Source organism: Dama dama, chromosome 14 (assembly GCF_033118175.1).
Source record: "Dama dama isolate Ldn47 chromosome 14, ASM3311817v1, whole genome shotgun sequence".
In the NCBI taxonomy this organism is placed as follows: Eukaryota; Metazoa; Chordata; class Mammalia; order Artiodactyla; family Cervidae; genus Dama; species Dama dama.
In genome coordinates, this window is record NC_083694.1 from 27,037,248 (window position 1) to 27,063,878 (window position 26,631).

The window sequence follows — 26,631 nt, forward strand, 5'->3', positions numbered from 1 at the left end:
CCTTTGGTATTTTGGTGATGCTAGTCTCAATTTAGAAGACAAAATTGCTCAGAGGAAAACTGAGAATTTCAAATGCAACCTAAAACTACTATGTATTCCGAGAGCTTCCACGTTCAAGAGTCTCTAGAAAAGGAAAGTGCCTTTTGTTTCTCAGTATGAGAAATTGTTAAAGCTCCTCCCTGTGGTCTCCCAACACTTCTCACCGAAAAACAAGAGGCTGAAAGGGTGACAACAATTACAAAATAATAAAAAAAGGAAATTTAAATAGTATGAAATTAGTTTTTATTTGACTTCAAAATAAACACTTAACATTTTTCCAAAACTAAAGATGAATACTTAGAAACAAGGGTAGAAGATTATTTTTTTCCTTCCCTGGGGAAACCAGTAAGGCAGACGTTCTAACGTGGCTTGCAAGGCTCTTTCATTGGACTAATCTAGACAGTTAAGACCCTCCCCAACTTTCCCTCTATTGTCAGTTGTACCTACCAGGGTTATGGCTGGCAGGAGAAATACCCCAAAACAACCCCCCGCCCGCTCCCCCTCCCAACACAATCAAGGGATTTGAAAAGCTGGGAAAATTGTTGAAACATGTGACCAAGTGTTCATATAAAATCCTTTCTAAGGAGACTGAGTGAAGCTACTATGCCTCAGCAACTCAGCTGAGGTTTCTGCCTGGTCAGTGCGAAGCACGTCAGTCAGTGGGCTGTACCCCTCACAGCTCACCACAGGGATGTCTTAAAGTTGAACTTCAGCTTCAGCAGGTACTTCAGATGGACCTGAGCAATGTCATAGACGATGTACCTGGAGGGGAAGTGTGTCAAGGTACAAACGCTTCCACAATGGAGGGCGTGCTTGCTGCCCATAAGCTGGCCTGCGGCCACACCCCACAAACCCTCCCAGGTCGGGGGCTGGGTCTCTCATCCTGACCAGGGAGACCGCTGAGCAGAACTATTCCCCGTGAGACCCACCACGGGACCGTCCTGAGCCAGCCCGCCCCCAGGTGAACGGGCTGCATTTAAGTGGCTCCACAGCCCCAGACCATTGCTCAAGGCGCACACAGCACACATGTAAAGGATACTCGTTATATAGCAGACAGGTGTCATTAACACCAGACGAAATCCCTGTCCCGAGAGGCACCTCCACACCATCCATGGTAATACTAGCCGACGGGTCAGGGGTAGTTTTGCCTAAACCTGCAGGACAGAAGGCAGATGGGATATGATTTGTGGAAACATGCCGAAAATGCTTCAGAGAGATGAGATCTGTGTATACATAGAAAAGACATACAAAACCCAATACTGTGTCCTCCTTCCAGACATAAAGCTCTAAGTATATACCAAATTCCAGTCTAACTGATTTTCATCAGCATAGTAGTGCCCCCACCCTGCTTTCTGTTAAGTAGAATCCCAAAGCCCTCGCTTCAACTAGGCAGAAGGAAGTCCTAAATCATTATGGGCTATGAGCTATAGCAATTCAAGAAGCTCCAGGTACCACTCTGCCACCAGAAGGCCCTCAAATACTGAAGCTTAAAAAAAAAAAAATACTGAAGCTAAGAGTCAGGTTAGAACCCAAAGCCAGTGCACCTGGTTATTAGGAATTGGAACCAGAACTCTTCTATGTGGCATTTGTAAAACCAGGGTCATACATTAAAAAAAAAAAAAAAGAACTTGTAACAGCTAGCCACAGAAACTATGATTTTGGGGGAAAGAAAGCCCCCTCTCCCTGTGCTGTCTGGGGTATCTGCAGCAGCAGCTTCCGAAACACATTACCTTTGACACTGTGCTTGCCCTTGGGTAACTTGCTGATATGCGAAGCATGTTTCAGTTCATACCTATAAGAGAAGGTAGTTTCAGAAGAGCCTCTAAGGTCACTGGGCTCTCAGACCAACAGTATGAACAGCAGAGCAAGGCCATGGAAGCTGCTGAGACCAATACTCAGAGAGCCCAGTCCACCTTCCCTGCTAGGAGCTCACCTCTGCTCTGGTTCTAGACATGGAAGGTGCAGCCCCCTTTGAACAGCTCGTGCCAATGATCACTGCCAGAAGGCCAATTCCAGGAAAGGGCCTGATTAGAGCTATGGTGTAGCTGCTATTCTGGAACTTTCTGTCCAGTCCATGACCCCGAGACCCCTCCTGGTCTATTACATAACCCTGCTCTCTTTGGGTTATGGTCAATAAGGCCAAGGTGGACAACCAATCCAAGCTGGGCCAATCAGTTTTCTCTGCAAGGAATCTGCAACTAGGATTAAGATTCCAATTCAACCTGAGTTGGTCTCAGACAGGAAATCTGAATATCAGTAGGGGGACAGGGGCTATGAAGTGACCACCCTCTGTGCTTCCCAATCCACAGGAAGAACACAACTGCCAGTTCCTGAGTTCTGGCTGTCTTCCTCTCTTGGTTTCGTGAGGCATTTCTGTGCCTCCCTCATTCACTTAACTTGCACTGGTGTCTGACACCCACTGCCGAACTGGTGGGTCCTCTTAACCGTGGTGGGGAATTTCCAGGATCACCCCTAGCCAGGGGAAGCTCCTTCCTGCAGCTCACTCCATCCACCCCCATCAAGTGCCACCAGCCCCAGAGGTGGGGTTACTCACATGTTTCCAAGGGCAACTTCTCCCAACAGGACCAAGCCTATTGGGTCTCCCTGGGATGTGTGGCAGTAGTTGGCACTCTTGGAGACCATGTCGGCGAAATAGATCCCCTTACCAAACATGTAGCCTGTCTGGAAGGATGGAAAAGGGACAGCTGAAAACCTTCTCATGGGTGCGCTGACTGCGAGCCAGGCGCCAAGAAAACAGCTGTGACAGGTTACTAGCGGCCCCCACAGCGCTCCCCACAGTGGGCAGAGCCCTGCGCTCTGGACCAGGTTGTTTGGATTCCAGCTCCAACTGCTGCCTAGGGGCTGTGAGAAGTCGCTGGATCTCTCTGGATCCCCCTTTCTTCGCTGAACTGGGGAAAAGAACCCTATGGGACTGCTGTGAAAATTAAATGAGCTACTAACGGCTTCTTAGACCAGGGTGTGGCACATGTGAACACCTGGTAAACACGGCTATACTTTTTATTCCTTTAAGGGAAAATGGGGTTAAGAGACGTGAGAGTGTTTGCCGCCACACAGCACAGCGGACTCTGCCACACTACCGAGTCTGGTCCTCAAGCTCCTCGCTTTCTGCAGCTACAGAACAAGGGGCCTGGCAGACCCTTAAGTTCCTGCCTGGTGGGTGACGTCTATAACTGAGCAGCTGACACAGTGGTCTGACTTGGGTCTGGGTCGGGCTCTACCGAGGCAGACTGGAGGTCCCCGGCTGGGAGGTGGGAGAGGCAGGTCGGGACTCAGCCTGGCCCGTGGCCAAAGTCTGTGCTCTCTGCCAGTCAACGCACCCAACTGTCATTCACAGCAGGGTCTGGAAAACACTTCACTTCCTCTGTTCCAGAAACTGTGTGCAGCCTGGTAGTCAGGCCAAGAGAGGGATGTGCAGCAACGCTCACCTTAACCATGATGGCTGCGCCTACGTCTTTAAACGAGGCCGCACGGTCACAGAGGCACACAGAGGCTTCCCACACAAGTACCCCCAGGGCTCAAGTGGAGATGGCTGCAGAGATGGGCAGAGCCCACCCCTCTCCTGCTGTGGCTCCCAGGCCAGGCACGTACCACAGGCGCTTCAGGTGGGGCTATCCGGAGACCCTGGGACAGGATGCCTGCGAAGTTGGTGGTCCTGGACCCGTGCCACAGGAGCCTCCGGTTATGCAGCTGCTTAAACGGCTTGTAACGCTGGCTCTCTCCTTCGCGTTCTATCTTGAAGATCTGGTCAGAGTATTAAAAGGAGAGAAGTGGAAGGAGTCACCAGTTACTGTGGGGAACTGGAAGATCCGACGAGACACACGGACAGAGCTGGGACACGTGAGGCCTTCTTCAGTATGTAAGGTGTTCCAATCAGGCTGGGATGTGGCAACAATCCCCAGTCAAGGTCTCGTCCGGCAGGGACCAGCAGCTAAAATTCATACTGCGTGCAGCAGAGGCACACCTGAGGCACTTTATTTTGAATCTCTCTTAATAGTTCTGATTCCAAAGCTAGGTTAGAACTAGGTTTTTGGAATGGTAGGGAGGAAATGTCCTTTAAAACAGAATAAAAAGCTAACCTCAAACCACAAGACTATGGACTTTTGTGTCCCACAAACAACTGTGTCATTTCTTCTGGTTATTTAAAGCAAAGCCAACCGCTCTTTTCTATCCAGGCCCAGGTCGGAGGACTGGGCCGGGAAGAGTTGGGAGAACACAAAGGGGGCAGGGGGAGGAGACAGCCTTACGTCGACGACTTCCAAGTCGTACGCGTTGTGTGTGGTCGCGTGAGTGTTCTTCACATACTTCCTAATGATCTCGGCTTCTTCAGAATCTTTGTCCACAACCTAGAAGTAAAGCGTCTTGGAATCAGAGCAAGGAGAGCCACACACAGGCAGGGAGAACAATGATAGGCTCAGCTGACGCACAAGTAATACATGGCTCACGTGGAGCCCAGGTGGGAGACAGTCAGCCTGTGTTCCAGGCCCCCCACCTCCTCGGGCATCAGCTTCTTCATCACCTGTTTGCATGATCCCAGCCTCCCTCCTACTTAGAACCCTATGCTTTGGGACATCACAAAAGCTAGGAACATGGGGCTCGCTGTCTGGGAGCGGGGAACCTCTACAATGAGGAGCTGGCTCTCAGGTAATAGTCTCCCTAACCATAACTTAAGCAGGAGATCCTGGGTTCAATCCTTGGATCGGGAAAATTCCCTGGAGAAGGGAATGACAATCCACTCCAGTATTCTTGCCTGGAGAATTCCATGGACAGAGGAGTCTGGCGGGCTACAGTTCATAGGGTCACAAAGAGTCAGAAACACAAGATTTTGCTTGTGTGTCCTGAACTGAATCATGACTTAAACCCCGGGGGGCCAGGAGACACCCTGCAGCCAAGACTTGCAACCAAAAGCAGCAAGGATATGACAGACTCTAGGGCTTTTGACGATGGTGATGGGTGCTCCACTTGAATCTTCTGGGACAGGCACATTGTGGCTCAGAGCAAATGTACACTAAATAACCATCAAATAATGCAATCTCTGCTGAAATCTGTGAGTGTGTGATGGGACTTATATTTTCACAGTCTAATCCAAAGTTCAGAGAATGCAGAAATTCTAGTTCTCCTCATTGCCTCTTAATTAAATGGCCTCACAATCATTAATGGAGACATTAACAACCCCCTTCATGAAGAACCAGGCTGTTTGGTATCCCACCCTGCATACACCCACACACCACATAAAACCTATACTTTGTCCTAAGCACGGAGCAAAGGCTCTTTTTAGTGATGTAAACACAGGACACCAGGCTGAACAGATCCCAGTGTACTTGAACCTCCTCACACTGCAGGGCAGGACATGGGCTGTGAAATGAGGCACACGCGAGGTGTGAGACCAGGCTCAAAGCCAGGGCAAGCTCACAGCTAAGGCAAAAATTTCTCTGGGTGGCCAAGGCAGGGTGATTTCTGCCCAAGCCTCCCACAGACCCAAGTTCAAGAACTGTGTGCATCAACACAGCCACTCTGACTCCAGAGAACATGAACCTAGGCACTGCAGCTTTATTACGGCTGCCATCAGGTGCCTGCCTTGACTTGGAAGCCTGCCTCGCAAACGAGGTGCTTCTTTACAGATGAAGGCTCTGAGGTTCTCAGAGGACCACAAGCAGAAATACCTGGGAACCTCATCAGGCTGGTCAATCCTTGGACCCCGGCAATCTGTTTTAACAAGCTCTCTAGGAGATCCTGATGCATGCTTAAGTTTGGGGACCACTGTTCTTGAGACAGAGGGTCTGATGCTTCAGAAAGGGCGGGCCCTGTTACCTTAATGTCAGTTTTGAGCTTCTCATAGTTGACATCAATGGGGTCCTTGCTGCTATCATCAGAACCACCCCTGAGTAGACTGTAGGCCACCTCAATGTCCAGCAGGTTGTCCAGCATTTCCACCTTGGCCTGGAGGAAAGGAAAACCTTGAACTAAGTACAAGGTGAGAGAGAAAGACCCCAGAACCCAGACAACGTCCAACACAGACAGTGACGAGGTCCCTCCCAGGTGTCCAGGGACAGCCCGTTCTCTCTTCACAGGGAACATGCCTAAAGATTCTGGAATGCTAAGGAGGCTTGCTCCCTAGGGCAGAAAAGGCAGAAACCACATGGCCGTATGTGTGGGGTTTTCTCTACTACGCACTGGTGACAGGTGGAGACCTCTCACTGGCTCCCTAATGAAGGAGAGGGAAAGCAGGGACAAAGATGCTCCCCCCTCTCCTATGGTTCCTTTTCCCCAGACTGATGTGGTTCAGCAAGGGCAGGAAAACCCAACTCTCCTACCCATGGTCAGGCTCCCAACATAGGGAGAAACCCTACTTCAAAATGAGAGCCCAGCGGTGGGCCTCCGGCCCTGGCCACTGCCCTCGGGGATCACAACACAGAGGGGCAGTGATGAGGGAGTGACGCCCAACCCTGCACAGCCCAGACCCGTGGCCACCCCTGGACCGTGGCGCTACCTGCACGCTGTCTGCATTGCTCAGGAGCGGGGGCTTCTTCATCCCGAAGTCATGGGGGATCAGGGTGTAGAAGCGGTTGGAGAGATCCAGGATGTGAGAGTCACTGCTGCCCTGGGACAGTGCCTTTGTGGGGAGGAAACAGAGGGAACAGCCTGAGGCACTGCTGAGCTCCCCAGCACCTGGCCGGGCTTTCTCCTCTGGAAGCTGGATGCTGCTGCCAAGCCTGTGTGGCCAGGCCAGGAAACCACCTTCCTGCAGTGTCTGTCACTCAGCCAGGCAGCGGCAGGATCCCATCCTCAAACTGGGTGGCTCAGGACACATGGGCTTCCTGTACACGATTTCACTTGTAGAGATACTTGTGCATTTATACACCCATAAACCCTGCACCACTATGCAAAACGTTCACTGGGGCATCTTGGTGGTGGGCACGTTGGCTGTTGCTGCAGAAGTCTTTCAACTTTCTGCATGTTTGAAAAGAGTTAACAACAAACTGTTGGGGACTTCCGTGGTGGCCCAGTGGTTAGGAATCTGCTTTCTAATGCAGGGAATGTGGGTTTGTTCCCCGTTTGGGGAACTAAGATCCCACATGCCGTGGGGCAACTAAGCCCAAGCATCACCAACTACAGAGAAGCCTGTGCACTGCCACAAAGAACCTGTATGTCACAACTAAGACCTGGCACAGTCAGAAAAAAAGTTGAGGGGGAGGAAAAAGCCCCTTGCTATAAAATCCAATCAGGCCCCCTTGGCCATTGACCTTCATCTTTAAGGGGGGTGGGGGGGGGGTGGGGAGGAATTTGTCTTGAGCGCCACCTAGAGGGCCAGGGTCAGGCATACGAAGGCGAGCCCCTCCCCACGCCGCACTCCTAGTTACTGCTCCATGCAGAAGGTGCTCAGTAAATGCAGAGACGAGGAGCTGGACCACTGGTCAGGGCATGCTTGGCCGACACTCTCAGTGCCGACAGGAGGGTGAAGGGGCAACGAGTCAGCACCTGAGGCCCTAGGTGGGCTTCTCACAGTGACACAGGCTTGTCCTCATTGTAAACCTCTGCCTGTGCTACAGGCTGCTCTGCGCAACAGGCAAAGGACACCACCCTAGCCCCTCCGCCTGGACATTCTGGAAAGCAAAGCGCTCGGGCTGAGGAAAGCCTTTCAGGTCTCCGGCAGCGGGTAACAAGGAAAGAGGTCAACTGCTCAGGACTGGCTGTAACCGGATTTAACCGCTACGTTTCAGGGCCTCCTCTCCAGTACCAGCCAGAGTCCACTGCCCTGGCCCGACTTCAGTGTCCTGTGTGGTTTTCTTCTTTCATGTGCCACTCCCAAACACACGTGGAACCCTCCAGCCCCATCCAGGGAAGAGGATGGAAGGCACTGGGGACTGGGGGACCTTGGGAGATGCTCAGCAAGTTGACATGGAATGAACATGAACAAGAGTAATGCGATATTTAACTTGCTACTTGATGATTTCCTAGTAACTGCAAAATAAGCTCAGCCTCTCTTAAGGACACACAAAATAAAATCAGAATATTTTTATGAGGCAGGAGAATGAAATTCCTCACCAGGCATATAGTGTTTACTTCATATCTGACAATCTGAAAACACTGCCAATTCATTAGAATTGTGTCCATCTTACTTTCTCTTACCATACCTGGTGAATTGAAAACCATCTAAATCAGTGGAAACAGTACGTTTATTTCCTTAACCTTGAGTAAATGTACTGCTGCATTGCCCACCCAAGGATGAGAGGCAGCCCAGGAGACACCCCTGCCCCCCATATTGGGCAGCTGGAGGAGAGGTTGATGTCTTACCTGCTGGACCTCGCTGAGGATGGAGTACGCAGCCTGAATCTGCCTTTTGCTCAGCTTCCCCAAGGGCATCTTCTGAAGGTCAATCTGAGGAGACAGGGGGATTTTTTTCCCTTTGAAAGTTGGGCACTGTCCGGCGTGATGACGGGAGAGCTAGGCTGAACATCACCCCAGGCCTCCTGGGCTCCCAAAGCAGTAGCCACAGTCTGGTCCTCGAGGGTGACCTGGTGACCCAACTCCACAGGCTCTGCAGCCCCGCCCCCAGTGCAGTGAACGGGAGTCTGTGAGAGAAGATTCTTGTTCATTTCATTTATGGCAGAGACTAAGCCAAGCCCCCACCCCTGGACTGGGTTTGAAACAGTCCCACACTTCTGGAAGACACAGCAGGACTCTCATCTAATTCCCAAGTGAGACCCTCCCTGCGGTCTCAGAGCCAAGGCCATCCCCAGCCAGAAAATAACCATAAAGTGGTGAAAGTTATTTTGAAAAGGACACGCTCCTGTACATACATACTGACATCAATATAACAATGTACCCCTCAAATCAGTCACCCCAAAGGTTAAACATCTGTCCCTACAACAGTGCTGCTCACAACACCCTGGCAACCAGCAGGAAGGCAGGGAGCTGGCTGCAGTGGGAGAAGCATGAACTCTGTGGCCAGGGGTCTGGTTACCAGCTAGCGAGCGAGGCACCCACTCCCTATGGGAGCGACCTGCCTGAATGCTGGCTAGGCCCCCTCCTCTATAAGCCTCCCACGGAGCCCCCTGCTCTGAATCCTGAGCCGCTGTCTCTAGGGTTGTTCCCAGCAGACCCCCTGAGCTCCTGGCCCCGGGACTGCACTTAGCCCATCTTTGCGTCTCTAGCACCTGCAGGGCCTGGAACAAAGATGGAGCTGGACAAGCCCTCAACAAGTGGAACTGCTATCTGATTAGATGAAATATTAAGAGGATGTGAATGTGCTCACAGCCCAACAGGCACCAATGGTGACAGCGTCTGCAGCCTCAGTACCGTCCATCCATCCCCAGGGAGAGCTGGTTTCTGGGAAGAGTTAAACAGTTGGAGTGCAGTCCAGACAAGAGGGTGGATAATGTATTCTGAGCCAAGGACACAGTACAGTAAAAGAGCAGAGTGACCCAAGCATGGACTGTGAGTTGGCTCTAATGCAATTCTAGAGAGGGAACTCCAGAAGATGCTCCAAGAGCAGAGTGACCAGAGTGAGAGCAGAGACTCTGAGGGAAGCGTCTCCCGGAGCTGGGTAATTCTGGTGCTGGTTTTAAGAAGACCTGGTCTCTCTAACCTACACCCTTACTGCACAGACACAGCCCACAAGAACAAGAGAAGGGCTCAACCAGACCAAGCCACCCCCACTCCTGACTGTGGGCTGCAGGGGGTAAGGAGGCTGCAAAGCTGGAGCGCGGGCTCTGGACTCAGCGCACACCCTCCCCGCCCCGGCTGGGACTCTGCTCTGGGCTCAGGGCTCACCTGCCTCACGGGGAGCACACAGTGCCCCTGGTTACTATGTTTCCTTATCTACCTGGCCACCCCACCCCACGTGGAGTCCATTGGGCTGGGAGTGGGTGCCCCACTCTCCACATGCTCAACCCACTTAGTTCCCTGGCTCTAGGTTGTTTTAGAGTGTGTGTGTGCGCTTGGCTGCTCAGTTGTGTCTGACCCTTTGCAACCCCATGGACGACAGCCCGCCAGGCTCCACTGTGCATGGGGGTTCTCCAAGGCAAGAATACTAGAGTGGGGTTGCTATGCCTTCCTCCAGGGCATCTTCCCAACCCAGGGATTGAACCCAGGTTTCAGGCACTGCAGGCGGATTCTTTATTGTCTGAATCACCAGGGAAAGCCCATTTTAGAGCATAAGACAATCTTAAAAAAAAAAAGTCATTTCACAGAAAGAGACTGGGTCTGATGACAGCTGAGAAATTCTATGAATCACAGAGAAGTTAGAAAGGATATGTGCAACCTTTCTTTTAAAAGATTCATGAAATGAAGATGCCCTTGCCCACCCCAGCACACTTCTCTAGGCATTCTTGCTGAGCCTGCCCATAAGCTGTTCAAACTTGTCAGACCTCCCAGCCAGAAGCTTGGTTGTATATCTACTTGAACAAGATATCTGCACAAGCCTTAGCTATCATCACATCTGTTAGGGGTTGTCTAAGACATGACCCAACAGTGTAACAACAGCAGAGCCCGAGCAGTCCTGCCAGGCTGGGCTCAAGACAGGGAGATGCAGGGCTGAGGAAGAGAAGCTGCTAGTGGTCTCTACAACCCAGATTTGTCTTGTCTTCTCCAAGGCTGGCTGGCAGCCTCTAGGAAGGCCCTGGGAAGAAGCAGAGAGGAAGCAAGCTGGTGAAGGGGCGGAATGGTCAAGGCTAATAATCTGCAACTCTTGCACTCAGCTGGTCCCTGCTTCTTTTTCAAAGCAGCCCAAAGGTTAGAGGCAGCAAGAACAAGGAGCCCTTCTACATCCATCTCCCAGGGGAACAGAGAATACCTGGCCCTGGCTGGTGGTCCCCACCACTCTTCCTTAGACAGAAACATGACGGATCCACTCATCACTTCCCACTCCCCTCCACCCCTATAATTGGCTGTTATGAATTTTATCTGATGAAGCAAGTGTCAGAAGCTCTCTGCTGATCACAGCAGCTCTTTCACTGTAAATGGGCTCCATCTTGGACTTCCCATGACAACTCTGAGTGGCCTATTTGGTTGAGCCACAAAAGAACCATGCCCCACACTCCATTATGGCAACTTCAAGGGAAAAAGTGCAATGGGGACAACATACCATCTATTTCACAACAGGCCAATGATTCTCTGTGAAAGTGTAGGTACCTGAGGCCTCAGCGCTCCTGTGTGTCTCAGGCTGAACACCAGCCACTGAACTTGTTGCCAACTCAGCACTCCAATCATCCACCCCAGCAAATGTTCACAAATATAACAAAAGTGCAATAACCTCATACTCCACCATGGCTTTCTTCATACTTTCCACATCAAAGATCATTTTAATGAGGTTCTGCACTGGCTTGGGGAGCTTGGACTTGGTGCCAGGGTTTACTGTCAACTTCTTCACCGCCTCTTCATCCTGTAGGGAAAATCAGGAAGAGACCCAATTAAACCACCCAAGTAAAGTTGCGGCAGTGTCACCTGGCAGAGAAAGGATATAGGATGGAGTGCCACCAGCAAAAAAAGAACTAAAAAAGAAAAGGTTGTGTGTTCATCAAAGTTTTAGCGTTAGTTGCCAGGAGGAACATGTAGAGTATGGACAGGATGAGACTGCCTGTGCACCCCAGGTCCTCGTGGCTGCTCCCAATTCTTATTCCAGACACCGCCGAAGCAGACAGTTCTGTATAGGCAGACCTGCAGGCACCCACACTCTCTTCATGCCCGCACTGCCTCCCACACTGGGGTCGCTGGTGCCCTGTGCCTGGGAACCTGCCCAGAGCCCATTCATGCCCAAGGTGGAAGTGCTGGCAGCTACAAGGGCAAACCGTGGACCCAAGGGACACTGGACTGATGGACAAATTCTGCCTCCTTTCTTCTTACACTGCCTCACCCAAGACTGAATTCACACAGCCTTCTCTATAGTGCCGAAGGATCAAGCAACCAGTCCCACTTCCTGCCAGGCAGCTTGAGAATGTTAAACACATACAAGCGTCATCCCTACCCCTCACCCCTGCTCCCTGGGATTGCTCTTTCTAATATACTAATAACATAGGACTTTAACTCCTGCCAGCTGGGGATCCCAGGCTGAGCCAAGACCCTGCTTGAATGAAGGTGACAGGCGCTGGGCCTTGCTCCCGGAATTTGCCTGGCTTAACGAAGCTGCAGAGAAGAACCCGTGTGCTAGTGTTCAGGGCTCACAGTGGATCTGCTCTCAATGCTGAGACACTAGTCTTTATTTTTTTTTTTTTACTGAGACAAAGAAGTAGGCAGGTTTTATTCTTGAAAACCCCTCAACAGGAGAAAGGCAGTCAGACGGCCTGGTCACCAACCTGTTCAGCATTAAGAGCTGAGTCTTAGATTGTGTGTGTTGTAATATTAGGCTGGGGTGGGGGTGGGGGGCAGTCTTATCTGGATTTAATGATATCTCTACCACATGAACCTCCTAAACTGTTCATGTAAAATTTTAAAGAACTGTTCACTTAGTCTTGGGGCTGGATAAGAGGGAAAGAATATGGAGATAGATAAGAAGAAATTAAATATACCATGAATGCTTAACCAAAGCATAGAATGAAAAGGATTTTAGTACCAGTAGAAAAAAAGCCAGACATCTTGGACTCAGAGATGATGAAAAATCTTAAAAGAACTTTGTTAATGACAAGTGATTGAGACACTAGTCTTTACATGCTTTCTCATCTCCTAGCTATAACTTTACTTGAAGGCAAACTATTAATACGTTAGAAAGCCTTATTTATATGCATATACTGTAACCAGTAACTCTCAGGATAGTAAGCAGAAAGGCATACAGATGTGTACATCAGCATCATTATAGCGAACATCTAGAAATAATCTAAATATCTAACTGCAGGATGGGAGTGTTGTTGGGTAAATTACAAACTATATCCACCCATGAGACCTGGGTTTTGATCCCTGTGTTGGGAAAATCCCCTGGAGGAGGGCATGGCAACCCACTCCAGTATTCTTGCTTGGAGCATCCCATGGACAGAGGAGCCTGGTGGGATGAAGTCCATGGGGTCGCAAAGAGTTGGACATGACTGAGCGACTAACACTATTACTACTACCAGAGGATGGAATTCTATACAGACTTAAGAAATGATGCTCTAGTTCAGTACCATTTAACAGAGCAGCCCCTGGTTCTGACATGTGGTCCTTCTGAATTGAGATATGTTTTAAGAGCTAGAAATACATCAGCTATCAAAGACTGAGTTAAAAAAAAGGAAAGATATTTCGATATCAACATACAAAATGATAATATTTTGGACATTCTGGGTTAAATAACTAGTATTAATTTTACTGTTCTTACTTCTTAAAATGTAGCCACTAGAATATTTAAAATCGCGGAAGTGGCTGCATCTCTCTGTTGGACAGCACTGCTCTTGAGGACATGGGGAAATACTCTTAGAACATTAAGGCAAAAGGTGGGTGGTGGCGACATAGTGCATAAGGAAAGACTCTAGGGCTACGATGCCTGAAAGTTCCTGTGAACTGAAAAGAAGAATATAAAGACACATATCCTGAGCTTAATTTTTTTTGTACCTTTGTACAACTCAGGTGCTAGCTACCCTTCCTTGCAGTTGAAAATGTGCATATAATTTACATGGTTTCTCTCTATCCTCAGCACATCTGTGAGTTCAACCAACCATGGATCGTATGGAAATGTAGTATGTACAATGAAAAAATTCCACATGTAAGTGGACCCATGTAATTCAAACTTGTTCAACTGTACATCTTTTTGATATGCAAAAAATAAACTCAGTGGGGGGAGCACTGCTGTGTTAGACCAAGTATGTCCAACACTCAAGTCCAAATTCTCTACCCCAACATTAAACAAGAGTTACTTTCTGTTTTTAATGGTAAAGTTCATGACACTCTATAAACTAGAGAACTTACAGTTTATAAATTCTTCAAATCCCCCTTTGAGACATGTTAGACCTCAAAGATTTGGATTAAAACCTGTACCACTACAATAAACCTCTTTCCCTCTGCATAATAAATGTGCACCACCCCTCATTATAGAAGCAACAGGTTTTCATACAGAAACAATGTAAGAATTTTGTCAAAACAAATGGCCTCAACAGTATCAGTCAAGAGACACTGGAAGGTTGCCTGGTAATATACAGGGACGTCTCCTGTACAAATCAAGCTACCAATAAAAATAATGGGAAGTTATCAGGAAATAATTTAGGACTAAAAACTGTGACCCAGTGGATCATGTAGCCACTATAATTCTATCTTGATGATAAAGCAAGTCATGTGACCTTCAGATAAGAAACCTCACTATGAATCTATGAATTCCTCCTTTGTGTTTAAGGAGCAACTTCAAAGACTGCTTCTTTGTGACAGTCTTAAAAATGCTCACACTGTTCTTACAAGCTTCACTTCACACTTCATAGAACAGATTTTATTCATGAAAGGGCATGGTAAATGCTTTTCCCATGTTCATTAGGATGACCGTGTAGCTTCTATCCTTTATTCTACTCATGTTATATTACACTGATTTGATTTTTGCATGTTGAACCAACCTTGCATTCCTGGGATAAACCCTACTCAATCATCGTGTCTAAATCCTCGTGTGCTGCTAGATTCAGTTTGTTAGTATTGCGTGGAAGGTTCTGCATTTATATTCGTAACTATATTGGTCTGTGGTTTTCCTGTGATGTCTTTATCCATCTTTGGTTATCAGGATACTGGCCTTGTATAATGAGTTGAAAAGTGTTCCTTCCTCATCTGTTTTTTGGAAGAGTTTACGAAGGACCAGTATTAACTGTTTAAATATTTGGTGGAATTCATCAATGATGTCATCTGATTCATGGCAGGTTTTTAAAAGAGAACCTTTTACTAGCACGAGCAAGTGCCGGATCATGATTACCTGGCCATAGTCAATCTCCAGAGGGTAGAACTTTTTGGGATGCTTCGTAAAGGTTTTGGAGTGCCAGGCATTTCCGGTTTTCTCTTCATATAATTTCATAAAATGCTCAATGGCATCCTCCTTGGATGGCATCTGCTCCAGTTTGTTACTACCAATCACCGTGCCCACACGGCCCCAGGACCTGAATATCCAGTACCTGTGGGAAGAGAAGAGTAGCATCAGATACAATTTCGCGGGTCGGCCAGTCATATTTCAGGATGAGCTTCCTCTCCCTGCCATTTCCCTTGAGGGAGAAAAGGGTTGCAAACACTCCAAAATGACGGTGACTGACAAACAGGGACAAAAGGAATCAGTATTAAACCTTTATTTTAATTTCTATTAAACTGAGAGTTGTTAAGTTTAAAGTAATTTAAAAATGCCCTTCCATATCATACTGGCAAGTGAGCTATTAAAAGTACCAAAGAACAGTTTAACCCTGGATCTGGCAGCTGAACTTGAGGAGTAAATCCTGAGGCCTTTACGTGGTGGTGGTGTAGTCACTAAGTCATGTCCGACTCTTGCAACTCCATGGACTGTAGCTAGCCAGGCTCCTCCACCCATGGCATTCTCCAGGTAAGAATGCTGGAGTGGGTTGCCATTTCCTTCTCCAGAGGCCTTTACATAAAAACATCCAATTCCTTTTCCCAAATAAACACAGCAAGTATTGCCTGGAAGTCATGCATTCATTAACGACAGGTACTAAAAAGAATAAAGAACCTTTGGCTCAGATCAGAGGCTGAGATACCATGAAATGGGAAGGGGCAGGAGAGTGGTCCACAAGGTCAGCCACCTACAGACCTAGGCTAACATCCTCAGTTTCCATCTCAAGCTAGAGCTAAGTCCCAGGTACTCTAGGGGCAGGGCTGCCTAGCTTTGGGGGAGTCCATTTTCCTTAGTGAAAATCAGGCAGAAGTTAAATCTCACACCACACCAAGTACAGATACAGCAGTAAAATCAGAGATTTCAAAGAAAAGCTCGTGCTTCCTGCTGGTTTGCTGGGCTACTGCCCAGAGGCATAAGTTCATTCTCTGTTGGTTTTTTTCCTCTCTGGAAATGTTTGGAAGATACCATATGGACCTAGCTTGAAAAAAAATCTTCTAACAGCCCATAATGTCCTTTCCCTATAAAAACCAATAAATCGAGGCCAGCAGGATAAGCCACCCATTTAAAATCACTAGTATAACTTCCTGTGTGATGGTAGTAGACAGTTCTGTTCTCACTGCCTGTGGTCAACGAACTACAGCACTCAGTGTGTTTTTACAAAAACCCCACTCCTCCTCCTGCACTAATACACAGCTAGCTTTCGGAAAGTTATGTTAACAAGCAAGAAACCCTATCTTCAAATCTCCAACAAGAGTCGCCAGTAAACTAATGATGTAGGATTTTATTTCTTTACAAACTTTAAATAGCCACATTGATGCTATGTGCCCTTGTAAGGTCACTTTTGAGGTTCACGTTTTAAAACCTTGTTTTATTCAAACGGATAGTCTTTTGCCTTTTGGTTGTGTTATGTGCCACGTGGGATCTTAGTTCCTTGATCGGGGATGGACCCTACACCCCTTGCATTGGAAGCATGGAGTTTCAATGACTGGACCACCAGGGAAGTCCCTGAGGTTCACGTTTTAAAGGACAGGTTTAAAAAAAAAAAAAAAAAAAATAAAGGACAGGTTTGTGAGAAGCTGAAGAAACGGGAAGAGCCTGAGCCTGCCAGTGCCCACAACTTGCAGCTGCCGAGATTTGCCAGGTGCTGACGCCTCTCCCTGGGGCTGCCACTCTCTCAGGGGTCTGCCTTTCAATGAGTAAAGCTCTTTGAATCTCTTGGACTTCAACGGGTAAACTGTTTCCATTTGCTAAGAAGAAAAGGTCAAGTTCAAAATACAAAGTGCTTTTCTGCCACCATTAGGGTAAGCATTCCTTTCACACACCTCTCCTGCTTACACGTACCTCCCATTCCACAGCGGCTGTAACAAAGGCCCGTCCACTCAGCGGAGGACCACTCCGACTAGCTAAGTACGGGCAGTCAAGCCAGCCCAGTCTCTCAGCACCCCAGGACTGGCTCTTACCTGGCTCCATGACGCTGAAAATAAAAAATTAACAAAGAAGCAAACCCAAACGCCTTTGGTAACCAGGGAGCCTGAGGTGACACAGATGACCGAGGACAGCAAGGCTGTCCAGGGGCCACGGCCTCTTCCCTCCTTCACTGAAGACCTCACTGCACACCTATGATTGAGCGGCGGCTGGTCCCCAGGTGCGCGGACAGCCCAGCTCCGAGGGGCCTTGCTCTCAGGAGCTCGCTCCTCTGGACACCTCCCCGCCCCCAGGCGCACCTGCTCTCTTTGTCATCCTCCAGGAGTTGCAGCTTGTAGTACGAGTTGGTCCCTTTGACGATGTCCACAAGCCCGAGGGTGGCGCTGAAGACCTTCCCGCCTTTCTCAAGGACGTGTGCGTTGTGTTCCAGACCTGTCAGGACAGAGCTCCTGGGAGTCCACCCCCACGGTGGGGGAGGGAGGGGACCCTGCTGGTTCCCTAGGACCAGGGAGCCCTGCAGCCCACTCTGTTCACTCCCATTTCCTCACCTGAATCAGGGTCGACGGCTGCGCCTCCTTTAAGAGTTAATTTCATCCTCTTTTCAGATTTGTTGGTACCTTGGAAGGAAACAGAGAAATGCAAACATTAAAAATAAACCAGAAAGGGGAAGGTGGCAGGCAGGGCAAATAAATCATCTTTGCCTGTATCAGAGTCAACAGGGGATGTGTGCATTTCCTCCCACCACCCGAAGTTGCTGCCATTCTGGGTCAAGGGAAAACGAACTGAGGAGGCCGGTGTGGGCAGCACTCATCAGACCACAGCACTCATCAGACCATAGCACTCATCAGACCGTCGGCGCACAGAGGGAGAGGCTCTGCACCGGTGGACCTGATGGGGCCACAGGAGGGTGGGGCTGTCCAGGGCCTCACCTTCCTCCTTGATGGGGCCCTTGCTCTTCTTGGAGGGTGCGGACCCTGACTTTCCTCTCGGGGCCACTGCTTCAACAGGCTCCACCTTCACCTCAGCCCCCCAGGGGGACAAGAGGTGGGTGGAGAGCAACTCCTGAAGGCTTTTGGTGGAGGCGGAGATGTCCTGGAGGAAGTCCTCAGACACGACGCGGATGTTGGCTTCTTTTACTTCCTCCATCTTTTTATTCATCTTGTCCACCTCCTCTGTTCAAATTGGAAGGAACAAAACGCGAAATCTCAAATTATTCCAGGGTCGTTACTTACTCAGTACTTTCCTCACCACTCAGTTTTCTTTTCCTTCAAAATCTAGCGCTCAGGAACTTTGCTCACTTTGCCACTGGCAACAACTCTCTTTATCTGAGGTGTGATGAATGAGAGCTGCTTTCTCCAAACCCTTCTACAGAACAAGATGTCAACAAGGATTTCACAGAGAAGGCGAGTCAGGTTTGTATGGGAAAAGTGGTGTGGTGCTTTCCACTCTTGGAGACTTAAGATGGTCATCGGTGTAATAAGCCTGCAAGAAATCTGTGGACCTTGAACTCTGCATTTCAAGCCTGCTTAAGCTGTGAACTTTTGTTCTGGTGGAAAATCTACCAACATCTTGTGAACAGTGCTAAGCGACAAGAAGAGTGGGCTGGTCTTCAGACACGTGAGCACAGACCAAAACAGGGAGCAAGGCCAAGTTATGAGAGCCCATGCCCCTTCACAGAGAACCTGAACCATGCCCGCAAAAAGAGACACACTTCTAGGGTCCCCCTGTGTGTCGGACACTGGGCTCAACACAATCACGAGAGACAGACAGGGTCCCCCTGGTTCTCAGGCCAGTGAGACTTACTTTTGGTGCTGATACACAGGGAGGCCTTGTTGGCCGTCCCTGTCAATTTCCCCCCGAGTTTTTCGATCGTGGCCTTCACTTCATCCTTGTTCTGGGAGAGTTTCCCAAGAGTCAGGATCTTCATGTTGGATAACGGCTTGTCTGGAATGGAAAACAGGATCATGAGACAGGGCTGCTGCCTGTGGTGGGGGAGAGTAGAAAACTAGGCAGCAGCTCCCAGGGAAAAGTCAAACAGGCTGCAAGGCCCCTGAATGGCCTCAGCACCTTCTCTGATCAGGGAGAAATGGGTCTCCTCAGGGAAAAGGCCACGTAAACAGCAAAGAGCAACAGGAAAGCAGAGGACAGGACAGCAAACCGCACCAGTCCTCAGCACAGAAAGGGCCAGCTGGGGATGAGCCATGCCCTGACACCGTTCTACAATTAGGCCATGAGCAGGGATGTCTGGGGGTGTCTGGGTCTGCACCACAGACAAGGAAGGACCAGGGGTCTGGGCAGTGGTGGGCAGCCAGAGTCATCATATTAACTCACAATTCCTTCTGTTATTTCCCCCCACATTCTACAACTAAAAACAAACTACAATCCTCACAGGATACTTATTAATCAACCCCATTAAAAAAAAAATCAGTCTCGTCCATGACAACCACTGGAAACTCTGGTCAGCAGGACCACACTGAGTTGAGATGGATTCAGGCACCAAGAACCCTGGCATCTCAGGGGTTCAGCACTAACCCCAGGCCAGGAAGACCTGGATCAGGAGTGTGCCTTCTACTTGTTGCAAATGGAGACATACAGAGCTGGTGACACATTTCCACACGTGATGCTGTGGAATCCTTTAAGCCACCCCTGTGAGAGTCCCTTGGATCACACAGAGATCAAGCGAGTCAATCCTAAAGGAAATCAGTCCTGAATATTCATTGGAAGGACTGATGCTGAAGGTGAAGCTCTAATACTCTGGCCATTTGATGTGAAGAACTGACTCACTGGAAAATACCCTGATGCTGGGAAAGACTGAAGGCAGGAAGAGAAGGGGACAACAGAATGAGATGGTTGGATGGCATCACTGACTCAATGCACATGAGTTTGAGCAAGCTCTGGCACTTGTCGAAGGACAGGAAAGCCTGGCGTGCTGCAGTCCGTGGGGTCGCAAAGAGTCGGACACAACTGAGCGACTCAACCGAACTGTGAGGGGGGAACAACCAGAGACACCCACAGGGTTTAACTGAAAGCTGGCCGAGGTTGCCACAGGGAACAGAACCACTGAGCTGTGAACTGCGAGTGAGGGGGAAGCGGAGGGGACGCTCAGCGCAGGACCCGGATGCCGACCCCGTCCAGCCCACAGCATATGCTCCTGAACCCAGCTGCAAACGTCAGGGTGACTTGGGATGACCACACGACCTCTCCCCAGGGGACAGAGGGAGGGCACTGCTGGGCTCACATTCACAGATGAATCCTCACCCTCCACCTGCCACATGGTGGTCACAACTATGCCACGTGTCTCTGAGTAAACAAAGACAGCGGCCCCTTTCTGCCAGGAACACACAGACCGATCTCACTGTCTTTGTTGGTGTGAAATACCTCTCATGTCGATCACAGTGTGTACAGCAGGTCTCTGAGGGGACAGAGCCCCAGTGTCACATTAGGCTTGGGATGAATGGTGGGGGTGGAGGTGGGGGGCTGCTCGGAGGCGGAAAGGTGAGACCTGGACTGACTCTGCCTAGCAGTGCAGACTCAGGCAGGCAGGACAATGTCCCCACCGGTAACCGTCTCCCTGATCCTACTCAGAAGCCCCTCCCCAGCCTTTCTCCTCCTGCTGGGGGTGGGGTGGGGAGAACAAGGGCAGAGTTTGCCCATGGGATCGGCCAACAGGAGAACCCAGCCGGATCCCCTCTCCGCTAAGCTCAGGGCCCCCAGCCCTCCCCACCCAGGCTGGGCCAGGAGCTGTACCTGGGGGGCCGGAGGGCACAGCGGCAGGCGCTGAAGCTGCGGAGGGCGGGGGTGCCGCCCCCACCGGGGCGCTGCTCTCTGGGGGGAATATGCGGTCCTGCTTTTTGATCTTCAGTTTCTTGAAGTAAGAGATTTCTCGGAATTCCTAAAAAACGTAAGTTGTAGTTAAGAAACCAGTTCTCTCTTGAAATAACCAACTGACAGAGCAAAGAATTTGAGAATCTTTTTCTTCTCACAATAAAGAATAACAAAATAGGAAAACTAGAGGCCTTTAGTATGAAATACAGTTGATATAGTATTTCAACAACAACAGTTGGAATACTGTTGATATAGTACTTATTACCAGCACTTCTATATTTATAATAGAACTGGTACTATGATGCTTTAAGAGGAAAAATATTTTTCTTAAAAAACAAAACACAAAACAAAAAACCCTGCTGATTATCTGGTCAGGGGACCCCTGCTGGAACCTGATTACAACCCTCGGGCCTCACTCTTGAGTTACAATCCTAAGGGTCAAGAGGCATCTTCCTAGGGTCATATGTCCTTTCCATGACCAAAAGCCCCCCAGACTCTCCATACCCTGGGAGAGAGGTTATTACCTGGAAGGAAATCAAGGCAATTCTCTCTCCTTCCTAGAAGTGACCATGGATGTAGGCGGCCTGACAATGGTCAGCGTGCAGCAAAGTCCCCCTGCACCCCAGGTGACCCCTGTGGGCTCTGCTCTAAGTAGTCACGCGATAAACATCACATGCATGCGGCTCAGGGGTACCGGGTCCCTACTCTCCTAAGTCTCCATCCCATCAACAAACAGTCATTCCTCACTGTATCGCACACGGACCTCTGCTCAATGTTATGCGGCAGCCTGGATGGGAGGGGAGTTTGGGGTAGAATGGATACGTACATATGTATGGTTGAGTCCCTTCACTGTTTATAACACTGTTAACCGGCTATACTCCAATACAAAATAAAAAGTTAAAAAAAAGAGAAACAGTCCTTCCCTGCTAGATCCATGGTCAATGACCATCCAGTGGATAAAACATATGCTGGGCATCTAACATGTACCACACGTCACAGTGGGTTTAAAAGAGTTTTGGCCTTTGAGAAACAAACTCAGCCTTGACTGAGAGTCAGATATGAGAAGGTAACTTCCATATAGGAGCTGGCTTCTAAACCAGAGGCGTGCTAAAGTGATGCAACGCTGGGAACGTTGGGAGGGCTCCTCAGAGGCAGTGACCTGCTCAGCTGGCTGGAAGCGGACAAGTAGGCAGTTAAGTAAATGCATCGGACGGGTATTGTGATGTACTGGGAACACACAACTGTAGTTGGTTCCCCACTGCTGAGTGTGTAATGAAAGAGATACAGATGAGGATGGACTGGGGAAGGGGTAAGACGGTGACAGAGAACGTGTATGTCAAGTGGTGAGAGTAATATGTGAAGAGGAATAAAAGAGCCAAAAGAGGGGCTGCAGAAGGCAGCTGGAGTCAGATCATGGAGGGCTTTGGAAAAGAGGGTTCAAGTTAAGGAGATGCCCTTGATTCTGTGATCCAAGCCCCTGGTGGCAGCACAGTCCCTACACAGGGCCTGTAAGTCCATGAGTTCGCCTGGGCAGCAAGCACTGCTGACCTGACAAAATGTCTTTGCACACCCAGGTATCCTTTTATAACAACCTTTAAAAAACTACACATAGATGCAGTGCAACCCACATATCAAGAACAAAACAGTTCATGCAACAATCTTATCCCCAACCTAAGATACTGAAAGGGATACAAATACCACAAATGGGCTCGTAACATTGACATTCTCAGAAGAACTGGGAAAATATTTCTAGAAGAAATGGGGAATCACTGTGAGGTTTTAAGGGTGGGGCAGCGACAAAGTCAGATTTGTTTCAGAGCAGCTGCACAAGAGGTATTCAGTAATTACGGTAGGAGACAGAGAAAGCAGGAAAAGAATGTGTGCAAAAGGGGAAATGTGGGAAAGTGGCGATCAGCCCCGATGCAGGTGACAGTTACACACGCTGCTGGTCCAAACGCTCCACCCCAGGGAGAAGACACAGGCAGTGAGGGAACTTGACAGACACCGACCCCAAAGCCCAGTGAGTGGCAGGGCCACGACCGACCCAGGGGGTGCTGGGTCCTTCCAGCAGCCAGCCCCGACATTGCTGGTTCCCCAGCAGCACGGCTCCTGACAAGGTGCCCCAACTGAGGCTTTTTGCATTCTGAGAACTCAGCAGAGAGAAGGTGACAGGGGACACGTGAACCCTGGGTCCTACTCCTCCTCCAGCACCTAGGCAAGGAAATGTCTTTGAGAAGCACCCTCCTGTCATAAAGGCAGGAATTGCCACTGGTTCACCACTGTGTCCCGTGTGCCTAGAACAGCGCCTGGCAGAGGGTAGGCACTTGAGAAACAGAAATTAAAAATGACTCACAGTCGGTAGGCACTTGAGAAACAGAAATTAAAAATGACTCACAGTCTTCACATTTCACACCAGCTAGACAAACCTGTGCTCCAGCTGGAACTGCGCTGGTTCTCCATCTGTGTAGTTTGCAAATGTACAGAACCAGTGACATAATTTTATATTCCGATTATGAGGAAGGCCCCAATGTAAAGAGGTCTGAGACACTCTACTCTGCAGTTGTGGTGGCCTCAAGTGTGGACAAGCACGCAAGGAGGGACCAGGTTTTTCTGTAAAAATATCCCAGGATTGCTCCTACCTCCCACCTCACTTACCTTTGGGGTCACCCACTCCTTCCGGTTGGGTGTCTGTGTCTTGACCATACACTTGGTCCAGGCAGTCACGTCCCCGGTACAGTAATAGGCGTCGCCCTTGAAGACCAGCTGGCCTGAGCATTCCTCACATGGAAGCAGGGCGCCAAACACCAAACCGTCGGCCACTCGGTCCAAGATCTGAAGCCAGTGAAGAAACACGTCAGGGAGGAAAGGAGGGGGGCCGTGAGAGGACATTTGCCAATGTGGGATGAAGAGTTTGCACAGACTTCACTTGCTAAAAAAGGGAGTGCCCTGAGGCTCCCTAACATTCCCCAGGGGAGGCGGTTCATGGTTGGAGCTTGGATCTTAAGTCCACGCACAAAGTGTTCCTGCAGGTACCCCTTCCCTCCGTGACTTAGAAATAGAGGGAGGGCCCAGAGCACCCACTATTTCTGAGTGCACTGGAGTGACGGCAGGGCCTGCTGGGGAAACAGCCCCCGTGGCCCCTGGGGAGTCCGGGAGGAAGGCAGCAGAGAGCTCCTCAGGCCCCAGTGTGCGGCATGAACACATGAGGCAGACGTGCGGCCCACCTCAGTGCTTCAGCGCCTGCCCCTTCCTGCCCCCACAAATGGCGACCTCGATGGCGATGACCATGCAACACGACTGTGGAATGTCGCTCCCAATTAATACCGGCAGGTGTTCAACCGGAGGGCCTCCCACACTCCACCAGGACAGTCACCGCACACGGCCTGGCCGCCTGGCTCGCGGCTCCCGAAACACAAGGGCAGCTCACCGCCGACTCCCCGGAGGGCACTTGCTGCTTGTTGAAGATGAGCAGCTCTTTCAGGTCGTTTGTCGAGCACGCTTTCTTTAGCTCGTCCTTGACGTTCCAGATCAGGTCGTTCTGGGCCTGCGAGCGACAGTCAGCAGCTGAGAGATAGGCTCTTCTCAGAGAAAGAAGCCCAACCTGAGGAAGGGTCCACCCTGGCCCTGATTCACAGCCCTGCACTGAGCAGAGCTGCCCTATCCCAGGACTCTGCTCCCTGGGGTGTGGGCACTCGGGCACCAGAGTCCCTGGAACCAGCCCCTCAGAGACAAATCCCAGGACATGCACGCAGGAAGGTTTATCTGTCCAGCACCGAAGGGAGGAGGGACGGCTCCCCAACTACCTGCGAGCAAGTGGGGGCAAGCCCCAAACACCCCAACCTCCTCAATAGTGAGTTATACTTGCTCACTATCGTGAACAGACTTCAGCTCTTCTGAAAACAGAACTGTAAATCTCTGTGGTAATATTTATGCAGTGCTTACTCTTCGTGGGCACTTTTCCCGTCACTATTTATTCTCACATCTGCTTTGCTTAGGAAGGCAGTGGCCTCCCCACAGCAGGGGAGCACTTCCTCCCGCTTTAGGGGACCGGGTGAGTCATGCCCGGTTAGGCCTGAGACCCCACCTCTGCAAGACAGATGGAAATGCCAGCCCTCTCAGCACCGGGTGAGGAGGACTTTAACGTGACAAAGCTGCATAGCACACACAGGTGGGGCTAGTTCCCCTGCCCCACCTCCGTAAGGGCCTATCAGTAATACTGACCCCGGGGACTTCCCTGGTGGTACAGTGGCTAAGAATCCGTGCCTCCACTGCAAGGGGCACGGGTTCGATGCCTGGTTGGGGAGTTAGGATCTCACATGCTGTGCGGTGTGGTCCAAAAAAAAAGTAAAAATAAATATAAATATGCATCATTTTTAAAAATAAAATATACAACTAAAAATATCCACCCCTGCAGGACCACGTGGTGAGCCTGGGACGAGAGAGCATAAGGAACGAGGGAGGACGAGGAAGAAGTCTAAGGGCGCACGGTGAGAAGGAAGCAGCAGAAGGATGTCACCTACGTGACCAAGGATGGGAAACCAGCACAAACGGATGTGCCGGGTTGGGGAGCGTGTGGAGCACGGAAGGAAGAACACCAAACCCATCGCAGGGGCCCTGCAGCCAGGGATGGCACAGAACAGACACGTTTTAAACTGAAGGACAACTCACACCGAATCTGTGATTCATATTAAGCATGGAAATCACATCCCCAAGAAGAGACTGACTGCGCCCTCCTAGTTTCCCAAACACTCGCCATTTCCTGGTTGATAATTCTCACTTTGCTTTGATACACGTTTACCAACACGGTGATAAATATCTCTGGTCAATGACCACTGATCTAATGGGCAGTTTTCTCCTTTTACTATATGCCTTCTATTTTTTTCCCCCAAGAAGAGATTTTCAATTAAAAAAAAAAAAAACAACGAATTTTATTTCTTTCAGCCATTCTCTGTGCCAAGAACCTTGAGTATCCTTGAACTCAATACCCAGTTTCCAACGTGCTCTAGGTCTGGGATGCAGTGATGCACTGTGTGGCTGAGGCATGACACGCCTATCCCAGCAAGAGGCCGAGTGGGAAGCGACAGCTTGGCTCCCACCAGCCTGGCCAGTGGTCTGACGCTGAGAGCCCACTGTGGATGCTTTCACGTTGCTTTGGGAAGAGGGAAGAATGTCTCAGGGGAAAGCCAGGCTATTGAACAACAGCTATCGATTTGGGAGTTTTAAAAGCTCTTACAAAGCAGGACACCCGCACCTCCTTGAACTTTCTCCCGAGCATGAGGAAGAGAATTAGACTCAACGGCGAGAGGAGACATGCAGCTTGGGACTCACCTTGAGGGCCTTTTCAAGCTTAATCTCCTTGTCTTTTTCTTTTTTAGATTTCTTCTTGGCCACTTCATCTATTCCATCCACCTCATCACCTTTTCTCTTTCTGAAAGAGACAAAGGATGTGAGAGAAAGAACCAGAACCACTGAAACCCTGAAAGCCAATGCCTCGGTGACGCAGCATCCCCTAACACCATCTTCAAGCCACTCTAACGCGGCTCGGCCAGGCGCTGCCCACTCAGGAGCTCGCCATCTGCTCAGGCCTGCAGCTGCCACTTCACGACATACTCCGCTGCAAGGACGGGCCAGCAGTCGCTCCAGAGCCTTGGAACAATCCGGTGCAGCACCCAGGGCTTAGGCCCCATCAGACATCAAAATGCTACCCATCTCCGGGCATAGACACGATGGCCTGGAAGGTCTGGCAGGGACCATGCTAGAGGTTAAGGCCACCGCTGAGGGCAGCGACCGCAGAAGACAAAGGACCAGGGTCAGGCACTGAGTCTTCAAGC

At 49.8% G+C, this 26,631-nt stretch overlaps 1 protein-coding gene across 2 annotated transcripts in view; it reads right to left on the reverse strand.

Annotated features, from left to right (window-relative positions):
- Nucleotides 1-259: 259 nt before the first annotated feature.
- Nucleotides 260-26,631, reverse strand: part of PARP1 (poly(ADP-ribose) polymerase 1) — a 41,171-nt gene continuing 14,799 nt past the window's right edge. For both annotated transcript variants that reach the window (XM_061160166.1, XM_061160167.1), the window contains exons 5-23: nucleotides 26,129-26,228; nucleotides 24,228-24,344; nucleotides 23,456-23,632; nucleotides 20,723-20,867; nucleotides 18,779-18,919; nucleotides 17,905-18,147; nucleotides 17,524-17,592; nucleotides 17,275-17,407; nucleotides 14,909-15,104; nucleotides 11,312-11,440; nucleotides 8,353-8,436; nucleotides 6,548-6,670; nucleotides 5,869-5,997; nucleotides 4,305-4,403; nucleotides 3,649-3,801; nucleotides 2,594-2,721; nucleotides 1,770-1,831; nucleotides 1,079-1,193; nucleotides 260-801 (exon numbers count right to left, since the gene is read on the reverse strand). In XM_061160166.1, the coding sequence (XP_061016149.1) occupies nucleotides 720-801; nucleotides 1,079-1,193; nucleotides 1,770-1,831; nucleotides 2,594-2,721; nucleotides 3,649-3,801; nucleotides 4,305-4,403; nucleotides 5,869-5,997; nucleotides 6,548-6,670; nucleotides 8,353-8,436; nucleotides 11,312-11,440; nucleotides 14,909-15,104; nucleotides 17,275-17,407; nucleotides 17,524-17,592; nucleotides 17,905-18,147; nucleotides 18,779-18,919; nucleotides 20,723-20,867; nucleotides 23,456-23,632; nucleotides 24,228-24,344; nucleotides 26,129-26,228 (2,425 nt within the window). In that variant the 3' untranslated portion in view covers nucleotides 260-719. The remainder of the gene's footprint in view (nucleotides 802-1,078; nucleotides 1,194-1,769; nucleotides 1,832-2,593; nucleotides 2,722-3,648; nucleotides 3,802-4,304; nucleotides 4,404-5,868; nucleotides 5,998-6,547; nucleotides 6,671-8,352; nucleotides 8,437-11,311; nucleotides 11,441-14,908; nucleotides 15,105-17,274; nucleotides 17,408-17,523; nucleotides 17,593-17,904; nucleotides 18,148-18,778; nucleotides 18,920-20,722; nucleotides 20,868-23,455; nucleotides 23,633-24,227; nucleotides 24,345-26,128; nucleotides 26,229-26,631) is intronic.